This window comes from Phodopus roborovskii, unplaced genomic scaffold (genome assembly GCF_943737965.1).
Source record: "Phodopus roborovskii unplaced genomic scaffold, PHOROB, whole genome shotgun sequence".
Taxonomy (NCBI): Eukaryota; Metazoa; Chordata; class Mammalia; order Rodentia; family Cricetidae; genus Phodopus; species Phodopus roborovskii.
Genome location: NW_026126413.1, coordinates 16,313,401 through 16,340,478, shown reverse-complemented (window position 1 = coordinate 16,340,478; position 27,078 = coordinate 16,313,401). Strand labels below are relative to the sequence as shown.

General features: G+C 35.3%; 1 protein-coding gene across 2 annotated transcripts in view; it reads right to left on the bottom strand.

The window, feature by feature from the left end:
* Adamts6 (ADAM metallopeptidase with thrombospondin type 1 motif 6) overlaps positions 1-27,078 on the bottom strand; it is a 225,340-nt gene that overhangs the window by 104,154 nt on the left and 94,108 nt on the right. For both annotated transcript variants that reach the window (XR_007834420.1, XM_051182886.1), the window contains exons 10-12: positions 22,441-22,587; positions 12,756-12,897; positions 1,610-1,717 (exon numbers count right to left, since the gene is read on the bottom strand). Coding sequence is in view for 1 of the 2 variants with exons in the window: in XM_051182886.1 (XP_051038843.1) it covers positions 1,610-1,717; positions 12,756-12,897; positions 22,441-22,587 (397 nt within the window). In the remaining variant the exon portion in view is untranslated. The remainder of the gene's footprint in view (positions 1-1,609; positions 1,718-12,755; positions 12,898-22,440; positions 22,588-27,078) is intronic.

Below are 27,078 nucleotides of genomic sequence, written 5' to 3'. Positions count from 1 at the left end.
TCATCATGGCAGGATACGATGGAATATAGGCGGACACACTGCTGGAGAAGGAGCTGAGGGTTCTACATCTTGATCCACAGGCAGAAGAAAAGAGTGTGTACCACACCGGGCATAGCTTGAGTATATAAGACCTTAAAGCCTGCCTCCACAGTGACACTCGTCCTGCAACAAGGCCACATCTCCTAATAGTGCCACTCCCTATGGGCCAAGCATTCAAACAAATAAGTCTGTGGGGGCCACTTAAGTGATTAATGTTTTGCCACAACTCACAGTATAATTATTAATATTTGTAGTGATCGCATAACTTCTGGAATAATTGTAGGAAAGCTTTGAGATGTTTATTTCCTGTCCTTCTTTGTAGTGCTGGAAGTCAAACCTTGTGAATGCTAGGCAAGTAGTCTATCACTGAGTTACATCTGTAAATCATAAATATTTATAAAAAAATAGTTCCCTGCTTAAAAAAATAAAGTAAAATCACATCAGGTCTATTGACAGTGCTACTCTAAGAGAAGAGAAACTGATTCAGGCCAGACCGTGAAAAGAAGAGTCCATCAGTGAACGGCTAATAAAGCAACAGATTCCCATTGTGGCTTCCTTCCTTTACTTGTACATTTCTTTGCAGATGGATGTAAATTGCTACTTGTCCTTGACAAGGACTGGCAGGTCCAAAATAAACCTAGACTGTTGTTTCAAGAATGTGGTTCCTAATATTTTCTATTACTTCAGTGAAAAAGAAAGAGAAAGAATTTTGTAGGGTATGAAGGTCTCTGTATTTTTATTGGCTACTTACAAATTTTGAAAAAAAAATCCCTAATCCTTTTAAAATGGTTTTACCAATTCTTATATTTAGCATAATTTACCAACATTTCCAAACCCAGCATGGAAAAGCCATCAACATGGCACTAGGTCATGGGTCCTGAATGAAGCCGTCAGCAAGAATTAATAAACTGTGACAGCTGCCCAAAAACTTTCATTCTTTTTATTTAAACATCCCACTGAAAGCTGAAATTCAGTGTGATCTTTGTTGAAAGTAGCCCAGCTCACAAGGAAGAAAGCAAAACAGAGAAGAGATGACAAGTGTTAATTATAAATCCAGTCAATAGAATAAATTCTAGAATTTACGTATGTAACAATTCCAGAGAATTTTAGTAGCGGAATATACTATGTTTTCTATATCTGTTTGAACAATTCTATTTGTTCCTGCGGCAGTGAAGATTGAGCTCAGACCCTCCTACATTTTAGGAAATGCTCTAGCATTTCAGCCATATCCCAAACCTACATGACAAACCCTTTAGAGATTTTTTTAAAATTAGACTAATGAAAACTAAGATTATCAAACCATAATTTACATGTTCAATAAATTGCTTCTTTTTATTTTATTATTATTCTTTTGTGTGAAACTGACAGAGAAGTCAGGCTCTTTTCATTTCGTAAGTAGAGCACATTTGTAGCTATTAAGAAAGGACAATTAACACTTGGTTAAAAACATATTATTCCAAAGTACATCTTAATATAGTACATTTTAAATGAATAAATATTTCCAGTGTGTGAACATCAGCACAAGAAATTGATCGGTTTAGTGTCAAACAGCTAAATCACTTGCGCTTACCCCCTTTTCAATGTTCCCAGTCTGACATAGTGTCCCCTCAGCAGCTGGGATACTGTTGGTGACACAGCGGTTGCTTTTGCTAAGGCACCAAAGCTCTCTACACACTTCCTAGGAAAGAAGGCAAAAGCAAGTTGATCAGGAATAGAGGTTAAAAGCAAATGCATTTCTTGCAGAGAGTGTGCTCACAGCCATTCAGCACCACTCACTGCTATCGAAGATACTGTTGAAAGAGGACTTAGGAATGTCCTTCAGTGGGTAGGTCACTCGTTTAGCAAGATCATTTAAATTTTGGCCTAATTTAGATAGATAAAGTATGTCTTATTATTTATTACTGATGGAGATCTTTTCATAACAGCGTACAGATATTTCATTAATATGGAAAAATAATGAAAAAGTCCATAGGAATAAACATTTGTTTTTGCATGACAAACTTAACAAATGCAAACAGAGCATCATCAAGTGAATGATTCCTTGGGCAACAATCAAATAAAAATAATTTTTTAAAACTGGTAGTACCCTGGGGGAGGGGAGAGACTGAGACAGAAACAGGCACTGTCAAATAGGAATTTAACATGTAAATTTAAAGAAATACGAGGTACATTTTGGAGCAATTTCTAAATTTTGTATGTCTAAGTATTATCTAGAAATGTTATTTTCAGTTATCAAATACTTTGGTACAATGAGGATAAACTTTCATAAGATACTTCTATTTATGATATTTTCACCTCCTTCCTTATTATTATCTGACTCAGAACAGAATTATAAGACTTTCTGAATACCAGCAATACAAATTACTAGGTTATGTTATCAGATTGTCATCTGGCTATGTCTAAAGTGAAGTACGAATTCTCTAGACACAAAAGAACCCATGTGACATAGACACAACTGACTGAGAAGGAAAGCAGGAAAATATGGAAACTAAAGATTCTACAAATGGAAATTTCCACATGACACTATAGCACATTGCTGGGGCTCTCTTTGAATTCCTATTAGGGTGTCCTCTATCGGTCAGGAAGAAATATACAATGTGCATTGGGCTCTGAAACAATTAGAATCGGGGGCTAGAGAGATGGTTCAGCTGTTAATAGCACAAGTCGCTCTTGGAGATCTGAGGTCAGTTCCCAGCATTCACAAGGCTGCTCAGAACTATCTATCACTGCAGTTCTGAGGAGCCCAATGCCTTCTGGCCTTCATAGGTACCAGGAATGCACATGATGCACAGACATACATACAGGCAAAACACTTATACACACAAAATAAAAAACTAAATTTAAAAAGTTAATTATACTTAAAAGTTTTTGACTTTATCTAGACACTGGTGAGCTAAAAAGAAAACATTAGAAGGACATTCTGGGAATCACAGTATCAACCTAAATGCTCCTTTTATAATGGAACTCAATTAAAAATACTCCTTCTTACAATGTATTTTCAGTGCATTCTTTTAGTTTAATATTTTAGAAGCACCAGGACTGCTAATATTTAAAAGTTAGAATACTGACCTACTTGTTAGAAGTTTATCCAAATTCAAACGAGTTCAAAAAGAAAAAAACACACATTTAATAGAAGAGTTTAAAATGTGAAAAAAAAATAATGTATACATTATCTCTGGACAAAATTCTTGATATTTTCCTTTTTTTGTTGGGTCTAAATCTTACTTTGGACAAAGGCAAAAGAAGCCTAAAATGTACTTTATACATGACTATACAAGAGGATTCTATTATTGAATACAATATTCAGAGCATCCATTAGGAAAACATACATTTAGTTGTGTTATAGAAACATTAGTCTCTGAAAGCCCCTGTGAAAACTTCTGCCCAAAGTGGCAAGTGCTTAAGGTACTTTTCTTAATTGTGATGTCAAGATTGACAATACCACTTCCTTCAACGTTTGAAAGACAGATTTCTGTATCTAGCAGGAGTGTGTTGCCTTAGTGACTTATCACACATTGCTACATGCAGCTAGGGGCTGTAGACCCACACTGGAAAATACACCTGAGCTGTTAAAGTAGTTGTAGCGAATACAGTAACCTTCCCAGCAGAATTCACAGTTGGCATTTCATCTTGAGTAAGGAAGAACTTTGATACTGACAAAGACAAAATACTAGAAAAGCTCATTTCACACCAAGTAGGAAGTTGTAGAATATGGGCAAAGTGTTTAGATGCACATGGATATTAATTGCCAAAGAGAGACTATCATGAAGGTTTGAAGCTATAATGGAGTTAGTTGCAGGCTGAAAGTTTTTTTTTTTTATCTCTTGAGAAATTTCTATATAGCAAAGATCATACTTGTCAAATTACTTTCCTAAGGGAAATATATAAGGTGATAGGTACAGTTAGTGGAAGGGAAAAATGTTGATCCCTCCCCCAGCTCAGCTTGCATTCGTTCATTCCCAACAAAATTCAAGTTTATTACAATTAGTTTTATGACTTCTCTCAGCAAATAAATCATTGCATCTGTGCCAGGGTTTCCTCTAGCATCTTAAATTTCACTTTGAGAAGACTCTGAAATATGGTGCTCAGCTGGCCCTCAAGTTTAAGGAAGGAGAAAGGAATTATCAACAGCTCCTCTAAAAAGAATATTTCTGTTAAATGACAGTGCATGAGATTGAGTCTTTAATTTCATGGGGCCAATGAAAATCAGGAAGAAAGATTGAAAAGGTGATAGCAATATTTCCTTTCCATATGCAAATATTTCTGAGACTCTACCACACATCAGATATGTTAGCATAATGAATAAATACTACCACATAGAATTATAGGGACCAGAGAAAGGAATGCTTTAAATTTCTCTGATAAAACTAGAAGAGCAATTCCAATATAGTGTTTTGTTTTGTTTTGTTTTTCATTATCCTCTCTTTCCTACATGTATATCTGTGTGCTACTTGCATGCTTGGGGCCCACAGAGACCAGAAAAGGGCACCAGATCCCCAGAAACTAGAGTTACAGACAGTTGTGAGCCCCCGTGAAGCTGGGGATGAAACCTGGGTCTTCTGCCAGGCAGCCAGATACCTTACCCACTGAGCCATCTCTGCAGCCCTGACACCATTCTTGTTTTTATTATTATTATTTTACATCACTTAAGTTTTATTCTTCTTCCTTAGCTGTTGTTACCAGAGACTATAAGGCAGAAGGCAGAATCTGTGTGTTAAAGTATGATTTACAAAAATTAAAAGTTGGCAATCCTATATTATTCTAAAGCTTGGAAAAAATTTTGTCTACAAAAACCTAAAAGTTAGTCCAACACCCACTGTCCATGTCTGTGATTAACATTGACTGAATCCAATTCCTTCCTTCCTTTCTTTCTTTCTTTCTTCCTTTTTTTTTTTTACAAAGATCCTTTAGTAATTAACTTAGCAAAGAATTTTTTTCCTGAACACAGATTTAATTTATCCTCATTTAAAATATATTTTGATTGAATATATAGTTCTAAGCTGACATTAATCTTACCTGAGCATTTAAAGATATTATAATAATTTTTTTGGCCAATGCTATATTTTGAAAATCAATTTAATTGCTTTCAAGAGTTTGAAGATTTATGTTGGTGCTGTTTCTCTGCTGTATCTGTTGTTTATTTTGTTTTCATGTTCATGCTCTGAGAATTAGTACTTTTCTTTGACTATGGAGCCTTTGACATACCCCTACCATATCCCCCCTCCCACCCAATGCCTGTCCAGCATAAATTTGGATCTTCTCTTTTTAATCCCATATTTTTTACTTCTCTGTCAAAGTTTTCATAACTGTTTTTTTCTCTTGAAATGATGACTGTTGGCTTCATGTTGGGTTGTTTATGCTGTTTATAACTCATATAGTCTATCTTCAGTGATTTTATTTTTTATCTTTGATCACACTATAGCTTCTGAGTTACAGAAGTACAGTCAAAGGCAATTGTTTCTGTCACACATTCTAAGGTTTTCGCTGAAACAGATTTCAAGCCAATTTATCTGCTCAGTATCAGATTATTAAAGTAGTTGAGGAAAAAAAAGTTTTGTTTTGTTCTCTTGTGAGGTACAAGCTGGGGCTCCAATTTCTTAAGGAAGTTATTTTTCACCTAATGAAATCCCTGCTGCCATTTCATCAGCATTCCAGGCAGCTAGACAATTGCAGTCTGAATCATTGTTCTTCTTCCTTCTTAGAAAGTCTGTAAAAGCATTTGCATGTGCTGGACATCACTTTAATAAAAACTGAAACTTGAGCCATTTATCAATCTGTTTTTTTTTTAACTTAATGTAAGGCAAATAGTAATCTGGTTACTGCCCATCCCATAGCCTTCTTTCAGTGAACTCAACAAAATTATCTTAAAAATTAATATGAAAGGCTTTCTTTTCATAGTTTCTTCACCTGGCCTCATGACTTCAATAGAATCTGAGTTAATGAAATGAAGCTACCAACTCATTTACTAATACCAATAAAGAAAGCTCTTTCTATAGGATTTTTAAGTTCATTTTTTATGTCTTTATATGTTGCACGATGCTTCTCTAATTATGAGAAAGCCTGCTGGATACCTTGAAGTCCTAATGAGAGATAATGTATGATTTCCCAGTTTGAGGGAAACTTTAAGCTTTATGCTATGTTGGGACCTTGGTACTAACTGTACAACAGTGTCAGTGTCATCATTTTTCTGTCAGTAGCATTTTTAACATGTGTTTGCAATAAGCTAGTCAATGAGGAGAGTAAAGTCCTAAAAAGGTCAGGAAGGAAAACAGAAAACCTACATATGCTAGCCCTGTGCAGTAACTTAGGTCTGTGGAGCTAAACTAAACAGGATAATGCACCCACACTTAGTCCTTAAAGCCCATTCAGAAGGTGATTAAATGAATGAGATCCTAGAAAGGGAACAACAATAGCACATGACTGAGAAAAGTTAGTTAAATAATCAACAATTTGAAGGCTTAAAAAAAAGATAACTAAATGGTTCTAAAAATGAAAGGAAACCTAGAAAATGCACAATTAGTGTCGACTCTGAAACTAGGGTTTGGCTTGGAATTTGAGGGAAATAAATAGCCAAGCAAACTTTTAACACTTTTATGTCAAGTAAATAAATATGTTTGAATTATAGAGACTAATGAGGCACTAAAATATTTCAGAGTCCTTTACTCTATAAGTCTGTATTAAATCTCACTGAAGAATATTTATGCTACCTTAAGATCTTTAAGAGAACCCTATGTTTCTCAATGCAACTATTATATACTTAATACCTGAAAATTTAATAATCTATAGACCTGCTTTAGAAATCAAAGATAACTGTAAGTTTTGAAAATGTTTTTTTCAGAGAATTAAAAAAGTGTTTACCATTAAAAGTAAACACAAAATGAACAAACAAAAAACCCAAACTACTAAAACTCATTTTCTGTTACCCTTTCTTATATGTGTTTCTCAACATACTTTTCATGATTTTAGTAACACTATCTTCCAATTTCTCTGCATCTATTTTTTAAAAAAATTGTTCAAAGAGCCAAGAATATTAAAAAATACTAATAAAGTGCATTCACAATTGTATGAATGATCATGTTTGTTTAGGTTTTGGTTTTTCGAGACAGGGTTTCTCTACATAGCCCTGGCTGTTCTAGAACTCACTCTGTGGACCAGGCTGGCCTTGAACTCATAGAGATCTGCCTGCCTCTGCCTCCCAAGTTCTGAGATTAAAGATGTGTGCCACTGCCACTGCCCTATATGAATGATTCTTACTGACAAAGCAATAATGACTTGAATCATAATTTGTAGTGATAAACAATAAACAAAAAGGATAAGGCATGAAAGCATTAAAAACTGTAGTCTGTAGACAGTAAGACCGTGTTGCTGAAGACAACAAACACTTTGAATGCAGAACATAGAGAAATCAAGCTGTAACTGAGCTGAATGCTTCCCTGCTGGCTAGCATTCATGGTGCTGGTAGACACACAAGTTACAGGGGCGGGCTGTGGGGGAGTGTTAGAAAAGTCCTCCACAATCATCAAAAGTCATGAACCCAACTAAGGACCCAGTGTGCTGACAATACTAACTTGCCAGACAAGATAAGCTCCCAGTGTGATATGGCATGATTTTTCTGAGGGTAAACAGCTGTTTCCTTATTAAACCTAAGTCTTGCTCTGTGGGAGAAATTTATAGTTGACAAGAATGTTTTTATAAGTGCCTACAATAAGATGGGAACTGTACTGAATGCAAGTTATACAAATTCTAATAGGGTATGTAGCAGTAAAAAAAATTAAAATAAATATTATGTTAGAAAGTAATACATGGTAATGAGAAAAAAGCAAGGAAAATTTTAGGACTTATGCATAAATGTACAAATATGCATAAGTTTAGGTAAGATTATCAAGGAAGGCATCATCTAACTAACAAGCAATCAACTAAGCAAAACAATTATGAAATTTAATAACATGATGTAACAAAATTACTGGGAGAAGTTTCTGTATAGAGAATGATCAGACAGAAGGCCTGTCTAAAGAGAAATTCCACTTGCATTAGAGTAAAAGGTGAAGTTGAGTCAATATGTGACTCTTAATCTTTCCATGCTCAAGGCACAGAAGGTTCATCTTCTCCCATTAGTGTGGCTACTGTTCAGGGACAGAGTCAATCACAAATGACAGGTATTCCCAGAAGAAATGGAAACACATATTGAATGTCGACTATGTGCCCAGCACATGAAACATATGTGATCTTGTATATGATATGTTCTTGCCTCCTGAAGTTTACAAGAACAATTAGGCTGTTATTCACTGGAAAGTTTTCCATGAATGCATAAAACTTACTGATGGTCAACTTAATATTATAGGTAATAGTGAACTGTGACAAAACCTTTTCAATTTAAAATATTTTGTTAAAAATATTGCATTACAAAAATTATGTTCTATTGTGAAGCCATGTACTAGATAATTTTTTTTTTCAATTATAGATGAGAATACCTTGTTGACTGGTAGAACATCATTCAGTTCTATAATAAAACATATAGAATTTACAGCACACTACTGATGATTTATGTAATACTCACATATAATAAGAGTATACACAAATTACACAAAGTTATAAAACTTGTGTGGCTTAAATCTACCTACAGACGAATACTCATTCCCTTCACAGTTAATAGCTAGTTATATACTAGGTATCATTAATATACACTAAATTCTTCGGTATTATCTGAAAATCATAGTTTGGATATGATTTAAAATGACAGAATGAAGAAATAAGGAGTAAAATCTTAAAAAAATCCTAATCTATGCTTTTGGAATACAGCCAAAAAGATCCCCCACATATATGAAATAAGCCTATAAGAGAATTCCTTTCTACATTTAAACTTGTTATTACTGCAGTGTGTTTCCTGCTAGCTTCGTTTTTATGATCATTTTCTAATTAAAACAATTGAAGATGAAAGAAAAGTGAGAAGTGGAAGAAAAGTGCATTATAGGTTCTACAGAGCTTTACAGGAGATTGTTGCTACGAATAAGCCAAAGTTTGTGGAGATAATAGGTCTGCTCTTTTATTTGAAATTTACTTTTTCTAAGAAGTACCTAAAAATTGTCCTTAGAATCAGAGTTAGGAGATATTTGAAGATAATGTAGTAAAGATCTATCTTTACTACACACACAAACTTCACACATAGCTGTGGAGGTCAGACAACTTGCAGGAGTTAGTTCTCTCCTTCCATTATACAGGTTCCAAGATTAAAGCCAGGTCCTCAGGTTTGGTGGTAAAATGCCTTTACTCCCTGAATCAATTATTTCTCTCGTCCCTGACTTTTTATAACAGAAAATAAGGATGAGGATGTAGCTTAGTTGACATATACAAGGGCCTGAATTCGATCCCTAGCACCACATAAATTGGGTATGATGTCACATGCTTAGAATCCTAACAATTGAGAGGAGCAGGTAGGAACCTCAGGAGGAGTTCTAGATCATCCACAACTAGATAGCAAGTTTAAGATGAGCCTGAGCTACATAAAATCCTGTTGATGTGGTAGTGGCGGCAGTTAAAAATTCCATCATTCTAAGTGCAACAAATTAGGATTTCAGACATCTGAGAATGTGTGTCCCCAAACAGTAATTTTAGAGGTTACTTCTTTCCCAAAAGACAGGGCTAAGAAGAAGTTTTGAGAATTTTACTAATCAGAAATGACACATTAACTGAAACTAAACAAGTATTCTCTAAAACAAAACACATCTACAATCTTTATTTTATTAATACTATCACAGCTGGGCATTAGTGGCTCACGCCTTTAATCCCAGCACTAGGGAGGCAGAGGCAGGCAAATTTCTGTGAATTTGACGTCATCCTGGTCTACAGAGCTAGTTCCAGGACAAGGTCCAAAGCAATACAGAGAAACCCTGTTTTGAAAAAAAAACAAACAAAACAAAAACCAAACCAAACAAACAAAAAACCCTCACCTATGCCTAGAAGCAACAGATGTAACAGACTCAAATCATCACATGCTTTTAATCTAAGACTGGGTAAATCACACATTGTATTTTTAGTTTCCCCATCTATAAACTATTACAAAGCCATTATAAATTTTAATGCAGTCTGAAGTATAACAGAAAATGATACAGTATATCAGTTATACATCATTGCACATTGTTTATAGGTTACTCAATTAGGCAAATACATTATACTGTGCTATTCTGCTCTTTGTATTTATAACCACTACATTTTCTTTTGTATCCTGATAGAATTTGAAAACAAAAATATATAATATGCAATGATAACTGTGGAAAATTGTGCTCCAAATAAAATAGCCAACTATGATTAACATGTATATAACTGAATGCATACACTAAGAATTCGCTAAAAGAAAAGCATGGAGCTGATGGAGCTGAATATTGACAAGCTCTCAACCAGTACACAGTGGCCAAAGGGAAAGGGATGGAAACAGCTACCAAGGTACCACTTATGGTTCATTCTATCATCTTTCTAGAAGCCATTATAAACTAGCTTTCAAAATAGGAATCGTTTCAAGCCAACTGCTCCCTAGTCTCACACGAGTGTGTTTAATACACTCTTTAGCACGTAACCTTCAGGTTATCTTTCCCTTCAAGCTACCTCCTGGAGCACAAAGTGCTAACAGGATTAGACTCAATCTTCAAAGACTCAGTCGATTTCCAACAGTATTAAAAAAACATTATAAATGTTAGAAAAACATATAAAACCCAATGGAAATTGGGTATGATAATTGTGTGAGCCAAATTTTTTAGATACAAGTTCAAGAGGTGGGAGAGATCTTAGAATCTATCAGAGATCAAGAATTCCAACGAGAGGATGGCTTGGGCAGTCTGTGGGCCACCGGCCATGGGGCTAGGATCTATCCCTAGTACATGAACTGGCTTTTTGGAGCCCATTTCCTATGGAGAGAGACCTTGTTCACCCTAGACACAGGAGGGAGGGCCTTTGTCCTGCCTCAGTGTGGTGATGGGACAGACTTTGTTGACTCCCCATGGGATGCCTTACCATCTCTGTGGATCAGAGGTGGGGTGAGGGGGAAGGTCAGGGGAATTAAAGGAAAGGAGGGAGGGGGAACTGGGATTGATAAACAAATAAACAACAACAACAACTAAAACCTAACTAGAAATCTATAGTAGAATATAAAAAGAACATGAAAATTCCAGATAACATATCCAGATAACATATGCACCTAGTAAAACCAGTATTCACTGAAAGGTTCATGACAAAATACAAGAAATTATGTCAATAAACGCTAATGTCTTCACAAATTTTTCTGAATATATTTTATTTCTGGTACAGAAGTCAGCATAAGCATTATACAGAAAGATTCAAAAAGCAGAAAATATAGTTTTGTACTTGTCTCGTTTCTATCTGCATGGAAGGAGTGAGATTTCTAGATTAAGTGAGAAGAATCAAATCAATTTTTAAATTAATGTGTTAAACAAAGAAAAAGTACATTTATAAATCCCATAAATAGAATAATAATATAAATTATCTTCCATAGAAGCTTATGGATGGAGTTCAAACATAATTTCCAAAGTAAAAAGTAAAAGGTAGACTGTTCACTAGCTAACAGAAAAGTGAGACACCCCAAGAGTGATGTGATAAAGCCCCTCCAATGTCATTTGATCACTGAGTACATGTAGTGACTGTGATTAATGCTTGAGTGACTTTCTTCAAGGGGAAAACAATTTAGGAACAAAAGAAACTAGATCCTTTCAAACTAAGACTTTACAAGGAAATGGGGGAAAAATCAGTTTTACATGTGGATCTATATGCCCAGATAATCACACACAATATTGAAAATACTGCCAAGGTCTACCAAGAATAACAATATATTTGTCACCCAGGTTATGTGTTTTAATTGCCTCCCAATGCTCCATGCCCAAGAGGAGTAAATGGTATGTAGTCTAATAATACTATGGTAAAACTTAATTCCTTGCATTATTATCATTTTCTAGGAATTTAGACTATCTGTACCACAGTAAGAACCAACCCTTTGTATTTGGTTTTTAAGCCTAAATATTTTTGGCACACAGATTGACATTTTAGAATCCTGTTTTTATTCATTCAACACATTCCTATATTAGAGACAAAAATATTTGTGAAATTTAAAAAGAACTTCTTAATTACTAATACGGTACTGTGACTTCTTTTAGGCTAACATGAAGAGAAAATCATGATGCTTACAATTTTTTCCACAGCTATTTCCTTTTTTCTCATTATTTGGGCTAATGTCACCTTGTTCCTTCTGGGTTGTTGTGTTGGAAAGTGGGCAGTGGGTGAAGCAACTTGAAATGACTCAGTTCTAGCTAGAATGAATTAAGGTAAAGGCAAGAAGCCAATGAAAAATGCCCTTTAGCACACTTATAAGAATGCCAGGAAAAGGCAGTAGAGAAGTCTCTTAAATCTAAAATATTTTAAAGGACAAAGTAAAATTGGCATCATGAGCTGAAGACTTAAAAAATAAATGCATGAGAAGTTATTAAAATTATGTTTGCTTTCTTAACAAAAATTGTGAAATATATTAATATAGTATTATTCAAATATTTAGAAATAGATATTATTATATAAACAATATCAGAACAGTCAGTGTCAAGGCATTATGTAAATTAATAATGCTCCAAAGGCAAACTAAGTTCATCATGATTCCACTTGAACATGTGTCATAAGAGAACATTTATAAGTGACTGAACATAAGGATTAAGACCTCTTACCCCGTATTTGCATTGGCGGGATGTTGCTCCATACTGGAAACGACACTGCTCATCAGCATCATACACCTGACCTGGGGCCACAGCTGGATAAAGAAAGTCACGCTTGGGAGGCTCATTATCAAGGCAAGTACCACGGCCTGAACTGTTCAACATAAAGGATCAAAGGAAATTAGGTACTCTGTAGACTATTTCACTCACAATTATGAAACCATGTGTTGAGATCTTTGTGATAACAATTTGATGCATGAAGACAACACATTGCACTAATTAATAATCATATAGCAAAATAGAGTAGTTTTACAGACACATGAATGAGAGCTCCAAATTCTTTTTCTCCAGCACCAAAACACAATAGAAGCATCTCAGACAACAATATGAAAATGTCTTCTTGGCCTTTAAAATACTGGTTTAAACTAGTTCTGAAGGAATCAAAACAGAATTTCATATTACTCTAAGTTTCTTGTTTGTTTTCTTTAAAAATATGACCACATCTGGTAGTAGAATTAAAAACATGAATTGTGGAAAATTAAACAAAAATAATTGTAGCTGTAATCTTAAAGACTTAAATGTATACTCTTAGACAGACCGAAGGATGCTATCTATGTATGGTAAGACATAGCATTAGTAACTGGCCTGAACGGCAGCTGGGGCTAAGGTCCAAAGGTCTCTCTCACATACACTAGAAATGTTTAGTCTCTTAGAGATTTCTTATTTCATCTAAGGTCATCATAACTAGGAAAAGAGAATGTTCCCTTTCTACATAAGTTCTGCTTTACAAAGTATGCCTTCACTAAAACATAATATTTTAATTCAGTGGAACAAATAACATAAAGGTTGCCAAAAGCTAGACAGAATACCTTAGTTTAAAGAGCTTTAGACTTTGCTAAATATAATTGTTCATTTTTATTTATTCAGTGTGCATAAAATAGGACAGATGCTTTTTTACTTTCATTTCACATGTGAGTTAGAATTTTTAAAGAATTCCTATGCCAACACTTAAAAATTTTTTCCAACATTCCTGTCCATTGTGCCAGTACTTTTGCTTTTTTTCCCCAAATCTTTTCCATCCACTTTGCCAAAGGAAAATAACTTCACAAGTTGAAGTTCCTCAACTGTTATTTAGGACAGCACAAATTTTCATTTACAAACAGGGAAGGAAGAATCATACAAAACAATGAGTTTCAAATTCACCTTTTTTTTAAATTTCTTAAAGTACAAAAGCTAACTTGTTAAATAAAATGTCTGTGTACATAGCAGCAAATTCACATGTTTAAAACCTGAACTATCTGTACTATTCTTGAGGTGGCCCAGACCAAAGGGATACAAGATTGCCTTCTCTGCGCTACGTTTGTCTTTGTTCATACTTAAAGAAAATGATGTGACATTAACACTTCACTGGCACAGATGAACTCTGACATTTCAGGCAGCACTGCTCAAGGCTTGCACCTGAAGTCATGGACATTTACTGTTAGATGAATTTTAAAAATAGCTTTTTTAATATTATTAGGTGTAAACTTCATTCAAGTAAGGTCCTAGTAGTTACAAAAATGTATAAAAGTTAATGACAAGGAGTAGTATTTTACAGTACAATAGTATACAATGAATATTTTGATACTACAGAATATTTATGGGATGAGTAGACTAAACGATTGACTTCTAAATTTTCTTTCCAAATCATAAGTTTCATCTTCATTTACAACAAAACTATAAATATATTTATGAAAGGAATTGAGCTTATACTAAAAATAAGTAAATACTATTGTAAATCAAAAGAAAAATATAATTATATACTGAAGATTTACATATAAGGCCTTGTAGGTTATAAATATTTATCAGTAGCACAACAAAAAAGTGTAGGACATAATTACCTAACTGGCACCAGTACAGAACCTGTTACAAATAGTACGTACAGTGACTTTCAGAAACACAGAAAATTAAGCTGAAAAGCTCAGAGCTAGAACTATGTAACTTTCAAAAGTGAACGTAGAGGTAGATACACAGAGGAAGTAACTTTTTCCTGAGGGTAAAACTGGCTTCATTTAGTAAGAAGTGCCTGTTTTGAGATACAATGATCTTCTAACCAATGGTTCATATTCTTTAAAAAATAAAAAATAAAAAATTAGAACAGACTAGCACTGAAAGGGCCGCGAGAGCCAACAGTGCCAGGCATGGTGGGAACTAAGGCCAAAACTTTGAGAGAGTTGGTCCCCAAAGTGCACTCTTATTTCAGTTCTCTGGAAGCATCTACTTCTTTCGTATTAATAAATAGATAATTAAATGGCTAGCCAAGGCAAGATCTCCTTGTCTGGTACACTTTACAGTAGATTAAAACACTCATTGAAATAAAATATAAAAGGAAACCATACACATATTTTAAAAATTAGCCCATGTTTAGGAGTGCTTATCAACAAAGGCCTTTAGAATCGTGATGCTGTCTGTATACGACACATCAGCAAGGCTTGGCGGTCAGTCAGGTGACCTCAAGTAAAGCAAGTATCTGTGTGGCTGATGAAACTGTTTCTCCAGCCCACATGTTCTCACTTCCTGTAAAGCTAGCACTGTCCTCGTTGTTACCACCTGGTAACAAGGCAAAGCTTTGATGAATGTATTTGAGTTTAGTTGCATATATTAGTAAAATGTATCTGTTGTTTTCCTGGTGTCTTTTCTATTGCTTTCAATTAAGTGAAGTCTATAGAGCATTATTTATATTATTATTATTATTATTTGGTTTTTTGAGACAGGATTTCTCTGTGTAGCCCTGGTTCTCCTGGAATTCATTTTGTAGGCCAGTCTGACCTCAAACTCAGAGTGATCCTCCTGACTCTGCCTCCTGAGTGTTGAAGTTAAAGGCATGCACCACTACTGCCCAGCTGAGCATAATTATTATTAATTGGCTCTTTAGGCAAACAATAATTCAAGATATTTTCATGCTTGTAAGCTATCAACTACCCTTCTTGAAGATATACAGTCATAGACACAGAAGGCAAAGAACACATATCTGTGCGGTGTGGATTTAACTATATCTGAAGAGTTCTCTCTTTCAACTCCTCAATCCCTTCCTCTCCCCTCTCAGTCCTGTGTGTGTGTGTGTGTGTGTGTGTGTGTGTGTGTGTGTGTGTGTGTGTGTAACCAAAGAATTTCTGAGCACTCAATTCAAATGAATTCTTTCCTATGAGTAACTGCTCTTCTGATTTTTAAACGTTCATGAGGTAATGTCTGATTTCTGATTTTACATTAGGAACTTCACTCTCTAACCCCCGCCCATGGTATATGCATGTATGAAAATGTGTGTAAGGGTACAGTCACCCCATAGTTGTGTGGAAGCCAGAGATTAGTTTCAGGATGTCTTCTCAATTATCTCCATCTCGTTTTTGAGACAGTCTCTTACTGAACCTGAGCCAGCTGTCTTAGTTAGACTGGCTGGCAATCAAACACCAGGATTCAGGCAGCCCTAAGCCTTCACACACACACTTTGGGCCTACAGGTATATTTCACTGTGCCTGGCCTTTGGCATGGGTCCTGGGATCCAAACTTAGGTACTCATGATTGCATACCAAATATTTCATCCACTAAGCCAGTGGTTCTCAACCTTCTTAATGCTACAACCCTTTAATACAGTTCCTCGTGTATTCTATCATAAAATTATCTTCAGTCCTACTTCATAACTGTAATTTTGCTACTGTTATTAATTACAATAAAAATATCTGATATACAGAATATCTGATATTGACCCCTGTGAAAGGGAAGTTTGATCCCTCGGTTGAGAAACACTGCACAAAGCCATCTCCCAAACCCTACATTAATGATTCTTTAAAATCAACTTGTGTTTAAATTAAAGACCATCATATTTTACATACCAATCCCAGTTCCCTCTCCCTTCCATCCTCCCATTCTCCCCACTAATCCCCCATCTCACCTCCTATCCACTACTCAAGGAGGGTGAGGCCTCCCATGGGGGATCATCAAAGTCTGATACATCATTTGGGGCAGGTCCTAGGCCCTCCCCACTCCACCCCCCCCCCGTATCTAGGCTGAGAGAGTATCCCTCCATAGGGAATGGGTTCTTGATGCCCATTTGTGCACTAGGGATAAATACTGATTCCAGCCCCCCTCCCAACTGACACTCACATTCAGGGGTCCTGGTTCTGTCAGCTACTAAATGAAGGTTCTATGATGGTATTTAAGATAGTTATCAGTCTCATTATAGGGAAAGGGCATTTAAGGTAGTCTCTTCAGTACTGCTTAGATTCTTAGTTGGGGTCGTCCTTGTGGATCCCTGGAGATTTCCTAGTGCCAGATTTCTCATTAAGCTCATAGCAGCTCCCTCTATTAAGGTATCTCTTTTCTTGCTCTCCTCTGTTCTCCCAACTCCACCTTCCTGATCCTTCATGTTCTACTCTCCCCTTCCTTTCTCCTATCTCCCCCCTCCCCCGATCCATGCTCCCAATTCACTCAAGAGATCTTGTCCCTTTCCACTTCTCAGGGGTCCATTAAGTCTCTCTTAGGTTCTTCCTTGTTTCTTAGCTTCTCTGGGGATGTGGATTGTAGGCTGGTTATCCTTTAATATTACTTTTAAGTTATCATACAAATTAATGAGTTTTGTTGTAGTTTCTTCATACATCACCATATTTTGCTTTTATTCATTTTTCTCTCCTACAGTCCTCCACCCCACCCCCCGCCCCATCCTCTCTTGCTGATCTCCTAGATCCCCATAATAGAATTCACAACAATAATTTTTATTCTGTCTGCTTGTGACAAGGTCTCTTAATAGAGACCAAGGTGGCCTTGATTGTCCTGTCTCAGCCATCTCAGTGCTTACAGGAGTATGCTGACTCTGCATTCCTCTCAAGAATGTACTTCTTCACTACTCATCTGCTTATTTTAGGACTCCTTTTGAAAAGGAGTTGAAATACTCCATTAAAGATTGGGTCACATAACTTATATGTTCATGTATCAATATATCTGGTATTTCTAATCTCTTTTTATAAAAATGTTACATAGTCTTATACTTTATAATGTTCTTATAGGAAAACAGAAGCCATAGAAAGTTCTAGTTTAATCCAGAATTTAGTGAACTAGAAGCCATAAGTCTTACTACACCAAGCCTAGTGCAATCCATACCAATATCAAAATGACAAAGCAGTGATAACATAGATATTTTCTATAATTTTTTCATTAAGAGCATTTATTAAAATAGTTTAAAATAGTTTGTGCCTTAAGGGTCACATAAAAATTTTTTCATTCAGAAAACTTAAACTTTGCTCATTACTAAACTAAATATACAGAGCTATTAGTTTGCATCTGTAAGAGGCTATACTTTTATTGTATTTGTCCAATGTAAAACTAGATGCATAAAATTAAATTTAAAATTACTTTTCCAGCAGTTTACATTTCCCAACAAAAATTCCAACCCTAGTTAATGTGTTAAAATATAGAAAATTATTAAATTAATAATCTGTATTTTTATTTAATCTTCAGAGACAGGGTAAATATATATCAACTAAAATATACATCTTTGTTGATTATGAAAATTTCATAGTAAATCAAAATATATTTATATTTCCAAAACTCTTTGCACTGTGTGGGAAAGTCATTTTTTTGTACCCCACATTTAATTTAGTGAGCCTTTATTTAGAGTCTCAAAGTAACCTTGAAAACAAGAACATGAGCCAAATTTTAGTCTCCTATCAAAATGTATAGCTCTTTATAAAATATATCCTCCTTTCTTTGTTTCCAGAACACATGAGGATGCAGTGCTAATTGAAATTTAAAGCTGATTTTTAATAAAGCAGATTCTAAAGAATGGAACTTTAGTGTATACAGTGGGCCAATCTGAAAGGACTAACTTGTGCACAACATTCTGTGCCTTAACAACGCAGGTGTACTTTAATGCTATCTGTTTTTTCAAAAACGTATGCTGATACATAAAAACTAAGCATGAATTAGGTTGATATCACTTACATCAAGTTAAATGTCTTATCTACTACCTTCTCATGAGTAACTTTATCATTTTATATAAATTAATAATGTTTGAACTAAACATAACAATGTAATAACATAACCAGGTAAGTGCAAAGTGATCTAAAATAAAACCTCGCTTTCCCGTCACTCACTGTACAACATGAATGTTTGAAAACAATTATGTTGAGGCTTCAAACACTCAAATCTTGCGCTGTTCATGGTTGACCCAATATCCACTCCACACACATTACAACTTGTCAAATATCCTCCAAGTGTGTTAGATATACAAAAGGAGAAACTTGTTTTGCCAGATTATTTCTTGAATACTATAATTTGGTGGAGGGTAAGCATAGACTCCACCTGAGAAGATGTTTTCCATTTAAAAGACTGAAGCTAAGCTTCAAAAGCAATTTCTAGATAGCAAATATGAGTGCTTTTGCCATCTTGTTCATCATAATGACTTCCTCAACCCTCTGAGGAGGCCATAACAAAGCCACTCCCTTGTCAGCTTCCACCCTTGTGGGAAATGGATTTTGTATATAACTTGAAATGGCAAGCAATTGTGCTATAGCTCCTTGAGAGTTCAAACAATTTGACAAACTTTAAATTGGGTAAATATGACTCACAAAGCCCCCATGTCTTTTAGAAATACTATGAAATTGCTCTCAACTACTTCTGAGTGGTCGGGAATGAATGGAAAACTGCCCTAAGTTACATCTTCCTGATTTTCTGTGCCTGGTAAACTAGCCCATAGTCAATGAGTTAAGCCTTCATACCAGGTTTATCTTTTTATATTTTCTGAATAAGTAAATAAGTGAGTCCCGCAGGCAGATAGGGAAGACACTACCTGCAAAGCCGTCTTCGGAAAACATCAGAAGCTGGCATAACACGTCCATTTTAACGGAAATGGATTCTTTATTATTTAATCAGGACGGCTTCTGGGCGATTCATGAAGCACTTATTGAATCACCGAGTTAAAGAAATCTGAAAAAAAATATTGGGAGTTGGTAAACACCATCTCCTGATTGATCAATATCACCTAGTGTTGCAAATGACATGAGAGAGGGCTCTGGTGGCATTTCAAGGCCATGTCTTTGGTCTTGTTTCTCCAGTTAAACAGTGAATAATGGATCTCTATAAGTCAGAGAAAGCTCATTGCTAAGTCACTGATCATTCTTGCTCTATACAGTTTCTAAGAAGAGGAAGGTATGCACTCTGTTGACTGGGTGGCAGTTCCTTAGCAATTACTTCTTTCAAGGTTTCTTTTTCTTGAAAAGAAAAGCTAAAATAAAGTGCTAGGACCCTTTTTGAGCCAACTACAAAACACAGATGTAAACTCAATCCTTGATCAAAATGCAAAACGCCTCCAAATTCAAATATAGATACAAATATAGATAAAGGCGTATCGCTCATAGCTGTTAAAGCAATTAAGCTCATTGCTTGGAAAATAAAACAAGGAAATCTTTTAAACTTGATATTTTATCTTTGTGATCTAGTCTTCTGATCTTTTTAATGAAGCTTATGTTTAAAATATTTTGTTACTTGGACAAATTATAATAAGATTTATTTAGTTAGTTTATTATTTGAGGAGAGGAGAGAATTGAGTTTTCTCCTAAGCCCCCTCCCCAACATTTACCCATTTCCTAGTGGTTTTAACTCCATGAGGAGGATACCCAAAAGAATACTTTTTATAAAATACAGAATAAATAAGCCCACTAGAATCCTGCTGACACTCATTTTGCTTATATATACAAAATACAGGAAAGCAATGAAGAATAAATAACGTCTTCAGAATAATTGCTTTCATTAATTCAATGGACTGCTATAATGTGGCGATTACTAGTTCTCCATCCCTCACCAGACCAGTGCTCAGTTCATTTTTATTTTAGCAGCAATCCAGAGAGTCCTTTGTATTATCCTAACAGCCGCAATACAGTCCCAACTACACAAGACCTGGCAGGAGCTCAAAAGTAGTCCATGTATCTATGTTTCCGTATGTTCTTAGTACATAAAAGAACACACAAAAATCAATACATGTCTACGGCACAGAAATCTTAGGCTGTGGTCCTTGAATTTAGATACAGGGCTGGTTCTCACTAATGAGCTGTATAACCACCAATGGTATAGAAACAGAATATGGAGGGGAAGAAATTGTACTTTTAAAACTCAAGAGAAGGACTGCCATTGAAGATACACACAAATACTGAGCATGTTACATGATTTGTCTTTATGATGACAGAGAGTAAGATTTTATTCTGAAAACAAAAGAAAGACAAGAGAGAAATTTCAAATCTGGCCGAGTTTCCACAAATAGGAGGGCCTCAATATGTTTACAATTTATGCAAATGAGTTCATAAAAAACCAACTTAAAAATTATATTCTCAATGCTCTGAATTAAAAGTTACCAATGATATAAAATGAATTGTTTATTATACTTCTAAAGCACTTCACCCAATCTAACACTATGCAGGTATAATATTATAATATTTTCTAAGATTAAACATTTTTAGTTCACAATATGGTTATTCAGAACAACTTCTTGAAATGAATTCACAATTGCATGATTGCATTAACAAAATTTTTAATGTCTATTTTCAAGATTCATCTTTGATTTTTGAATCAAGATCTGTGCTGGGTAATTTAAATTTTCTTTTCTACATAATTTTAAGTTTTCAGACTCTATGACCTGGCTACTAATAGTTAAGGAAATTTTTAAGGCACAATTTTATCCTATATAAACTGTCTGAGTTTAAAAGTTTTATAATACAATTGTGTTAATACAAAGTATAAGATAAGCTACTTTCTAAAAACAATGTCTGTTTTGCATTTAATCTCACTTCCCCAAGTGAAAAACTAGCACCAAACAGCTAAAGTAATAGGATAGCAATAAACTATTGCAACCTTGATGTTACTTAAAATAGTAATGTCTATGATTTTAATGATTATCAATTGATTTATATATTAGAGCATTGAACATTATGATATACAAAATATCTAATAATATAAGAAATATGATTTAAACTCACTTAAAAACTCATAACCCTTTAAGATTAAAAAGATAAACTATGCCTGGGCCACAAAAAAAGCAACACTCAAGTCTACTGGGTCCTAAAGTCCAATATGAGTGCCCACAGGAGTGATGTGAGGAAAAAAAATCTCTTACCCTAAACACAGTTATACTTGTGCTCACTCATATTTATAAATGTACAGAATCATATTCTTGGGATTTACATTAATAACAACGAATAAGCTTTCCAAACTATGGAAAAGCTGGACACTTAAATCCTTCCTCAAAATGCTCCTAGATGCTGAGTTTGGTTGTTGCTTTTATTTGTTGCTATTAGATACTTTGACATTTCTAAAGAATTCATTTTTTTCACCAACATCATGAAATACTGAATTACTGAATTAAAGTTTGGCTTATTCCCTACTAAATCATAGGAATGAAATTTATTTTTGTGAAAATGCTTCCTTTTTACTGAAAAATTCTAATCACTCATTAAATCAATCACACCTACATTGTCTTTTCATTTCTAAGATATTCACTGTTTGTGAAACACCTGGAAAATGTGCCACTGTGATTTATTAAAGTGTGTGGCAGAGGCCTGAAATGTAAGTGGGCCCAATAAAATTACTCATACAAAACCTGAAGCACTGTGCATTAGGCTTCCAGCAATGAGTTACTTCTAGAGCAATTTATCATTACTCTCCAGAGGTGACTTACTCTAGAAAGCTGGTGATATAGTCTCGGCTGCAGGCAGACCAGGAAAAGGGATTGGTATTTGCAGTAATATGAGCTGCCATTAGTTTTGCTGCTTCATGACCTTTCGTCCCACAAGAATTTCCAATTCCATCATGGTTCATACCAAAACTGTTTTAATGAGGAAGAAACAGAAGAAACATAAAAGAAAGAAGTAAGAAAAAATAAACAACTAGCCCGCTACACATCCTTTATTTCCCTATGGGGTCATTTATTAGTTACATCAGGCTTTGATCAAAAGAGACCAATCCTCTAAAGTTAATGTTAAAGAGACAAAAGCATAATTCAATGATACAATATATCTCTAAATCTCTTTGCATTATCATATGTTTTTACATGTTATCAGTATCACATGACTCAATCACTCTTGGAGCAGAAAAGGGTGCTGTATGTTAATCTATACTTCACAGATGAGAAAAGTAAAATTTAGTAAGACAAATGACCCATTAAAGATGATGTTAATTTTTTTTTTACAGAAGTCCACAATTACATGTGTCACTAATGTTCATTCTACTGTCCTCAATGCAGAAGGGAATTACAGAAATTGACAATGATTCATTGAAGTGAGGTGATGGCCAATCCCAGAAGCCCTTTCCCTTAGGTGCACTGACAAAGGAGACTGCCGTGCATAACTTACACCCCTGTGTGTTTTAAGAACCTTTGGAAAACCCTGATATATTTAAGGATTATGGCCATTTTTGTGTATGGCCTGCATTGTTCAAAGGTTTCCTTTCTTTGCCAATTTTTTTCTGTCCTAAAGATTTAGTGAATTCAAACTCACTTCAATAAAAAAAAATTGAGAAGGATATGATCAGTACATAAGGATACATTTTTTTAGATAATGGGCCAGATGATTAGATTGAATATTATTTCAAAAATAATTTACATTTCCACTATTACATTCTAGTAAATGTACATGGTGGAAAATTACCTTAAGCACAAAGCAGGTAAGGAGAGTTGCTAGAGGGAAGCTTGGACAGCTAGTCAGAACAGGTAATTACAAGGTGGTTAACAAATGTTAATACCAACACCTGGATGCTTGGCAGTGTACCCACGTGATTTTCACCTGACAGATGAGATTAAAGATACATTTAGAAAGACGATGGGATGATCGTCATAAATAGATTATGAATGAGTTAAAGGAAAGTATGTTCTTTACATATTGGATTAGAAGGGAGGAGCCAATAATTCATGTGCAGGAAATAACATAAACATAAAGAAAAATATATGAGAGTATTCAGACCCCTAAAACGAAACAAGTAACCTTCCACAAACACTAACAGCTGGCATCCTAATATGGGATCAACACATTGGAGACAACTTCCTTGAATCACCTTCTAGGAATATGAAGGCAGTTTCATGTTGAATTAAACACAATTGGATCAACACAACTACAAACAGTTTACATGTGAAACTCAAGAAAATGTAATATTCCTCCTGTTTAAAGCTGATACTGCTGTAATAACCCTACCACGCTACTTTTCACATGTGATAGTTAAAAGTAGCTCCTTTTAGCTAAAGTCTTATACCTATCCATGTCACATGGGTAGGCACAGGTAGCTAGCTATAAGGGAATCAATACTGAGAATCTCAATTGTCTTATGTACTCTTTTCTATAAATAAAAATGCAAGCTTCTACTTTTAAAGTCATATTTCCCTTATCTTACAGAAGGAAGACATATCTTTTATACAGTCATAATACAATACTACATTGCCTTGGAGTACATGAGCAAGGCTGCCAAGAACACAGACAAATGGAAACATTTTGAGTCCATATTAGAAGAGAATTTGTTTGATGTAACTCTTGACACCCTGGCCAGTACTTTTTGAAGTAGGGATTCCACTTGTTTGAAAATATCACTGTCTGTATAGGTAATCCAGCCTTCATTAAAATCAGTAGAGACCAGACATGTAAACTCTAGATCCATCATGGCCTGTGGCCCACAAAACACCACAATAGACACAAACTAGAATGTTTACATCCTAAGAGCTGCTTCAGATTAAACCAAGCTAGAAACACTTGGGTTTAAAATAGCTACACAAATGACAACATGGGGTTGGGGATGTTACCAAAGAAAAACCTTTAGGAAGCCATCTAGTTTTACCTGCTCTTCATTAACCTGGAAAATCACTAATTTTGGAGGTCTCACAGCTGAGCAATATACTATTATTATCTTCTGCCTGGCTTTGATAGCACCTCTGAATATGTATTTTAATGGTTTTCTGGGTCACTTTGCAGAAACTTGACATCTACTTTTCCTAACAAATGTTGCTTTCTGTTTTGATTTGTTTCTTAAGACTGTCTTTATGTATAATCCTAACTGGCCTCACACACAAATCCTCCCACTTCCGTGTGGCCATTTATAATTGCACAAATGTACACTACGTACTGACAACTGACAACCCTCTCCTCCTACCTCCCAATAATCCACTGCCATTCTCTCTCCTCCCCAGAGAAGTCTCCATCAAGTTCACATCTGTTTATAAAACACTGTCTATTAATTGAAACCTACAGCTATTTGATTTGATAGATGACTAAAATAGGATTAATAGACTTGTCACCTTTGGGTTACACCATGCCTACTCACTTTGCTGTCTCCATCTTTTGTCATACTATTCCGCTCTCGTGCGGACATGTTGAATATTTAAGAAAAGAAGTGTTACACATACAAACAAAAACAATAAGAGATTTGTTTAAGACAATTAACAGAAGGCTAATTAACTACTTGGCCTATCCACTGACTGGAATGATTGTCTGTCATCTTTCCCACCTTAGTACTTTCTTAGAAACTCGAATACTTAAAGTCCCTCATCCTATCATAGGGCTAGGACGTTCATGTAAAATGACAATGCCAAATATAATTCAGCAGTCTCTGAATCATGTTAATGACCCTGTAGCACAAGTACAAGGTCATGATGTTTGCACACAAGAAGCCCATCTTTGGAAACTGTCCATGCATGACTAATGAACACTTACAAAACTTTTCATTTGCTGAAGAAATTAATAAAAGCTGCCTGGTTAGTCTGGTCAGTGCTGGCTCCCTTTGGCTTAAGTCGGCTGGCTCAAGATGAAGACTTTATCAGAAACCTTGTCTGTCTTGTTCATATGACTTAGTCTCATTTCTATTATTTCTGTGCCAGAAGAACTCAACAGCCACTATCAGCATTATACACCATGTACTGAGACAAAAACTTACAGTTAACCACAACTCAAAAGTGAATAATTTCTTAAATGAATCTTTACCTAAGTTCTATTTTAACATTATTTATGGTTAGTGTGTGTGCATGAACAAGCCATGGCACACACACATGTGCAAGGGTGAGAAGACAGCTTTGTGGAGCTGGATTTCTCCTTGATCCTTTACATGGGTTACAGGCTTGTACAAGCTCTTTTACCCATCAAACAATTCAGGAGCCTTTCTCTAAATGACTATGATAAACTTATCTAGTAAGAGTTTTATAATGTCAACTGAATATAATATGCTAAATTTGTCATCTTGGTTTGCTTTAAACAGATCCCTATTGATGATATAGGAGAAAATGTTGGAAACCTCACAAACTCAGGTCCTCTTTTGTACAGCAAGCACTTTGCCCACTGGCCACCTCCACAACCCTCAAGCAGCATTATCATGTGCGATTATATTTATGTATTACATGTATTTGAGTATCGGAGACACACATGGAGGTCAGAGAACAATGTGTGGGAATTGATTTTTTCCTTGTATCCTGTGGGTCCCCAAGATCAAACCTATCAGGCTTGGCAGCAAGGGCCTTTAACCACAGAACTCTTTCTCATTGACCCCAAGTTGACAAGATTATAAGAACTACAAAAGGAGAAAAATCTTTCCATTTTCTGGTATCTTCTTTCTTAAAAAACTTCAGGAGGCATCACCATTCCTGACTTTAAGCTCTACTACAGAGCTATAGTTCTGAAAACAGCCTGGTATTGGCACAAAAAAAGACAGGTAGACCAATGGAATTGAATTGAAAATCCTAATATTAACCCACACACCTATGAACTCCTGATTTTCGACAAAACAGCTAAAATTATACAATGGGGCTAAGGCAGCATCTTCAACAAATGGTGCTGGCACAATTGGATGAGGGTGTGTAGAAGACTGCAGATAGACCCATGTCTGTCGCCATGCACAAAACTCAAGTCCAAATGGATCAAAGACCTCAACATCAATCCAGCCACATTGAACCTCTTAGAAAAAAAAGTAGAAGGTACCCTTGAACAAATTGGTATAGGAGACCACTTCCTGAACATAACTCCAGGGGCACAGACACTGAGAGAAACAATTAATAAATGGGACCTCTTCAAACTTAGAAGCTTCTGTAAGGCAAAGGACACAGTGGACAAGACCAAACGGCAGCCCATAGACTGGGAAAATATTTTCACCAATCCTATATACGACAAAGGGCTGATCTCCAAAATATACAAAGAACTCAAGAAACTAGTCAACAAAACACCAAATAATCCTATTTAAAAATGGGGTACAGAACTGAAGGAAGAATTCTCAATGGAGGAAATCAAAAAGGCTGACAGACACTTAAGAAAGTGCTCCACAAGAGAACTAGGAGAAAACGAGGGGGAGGAAA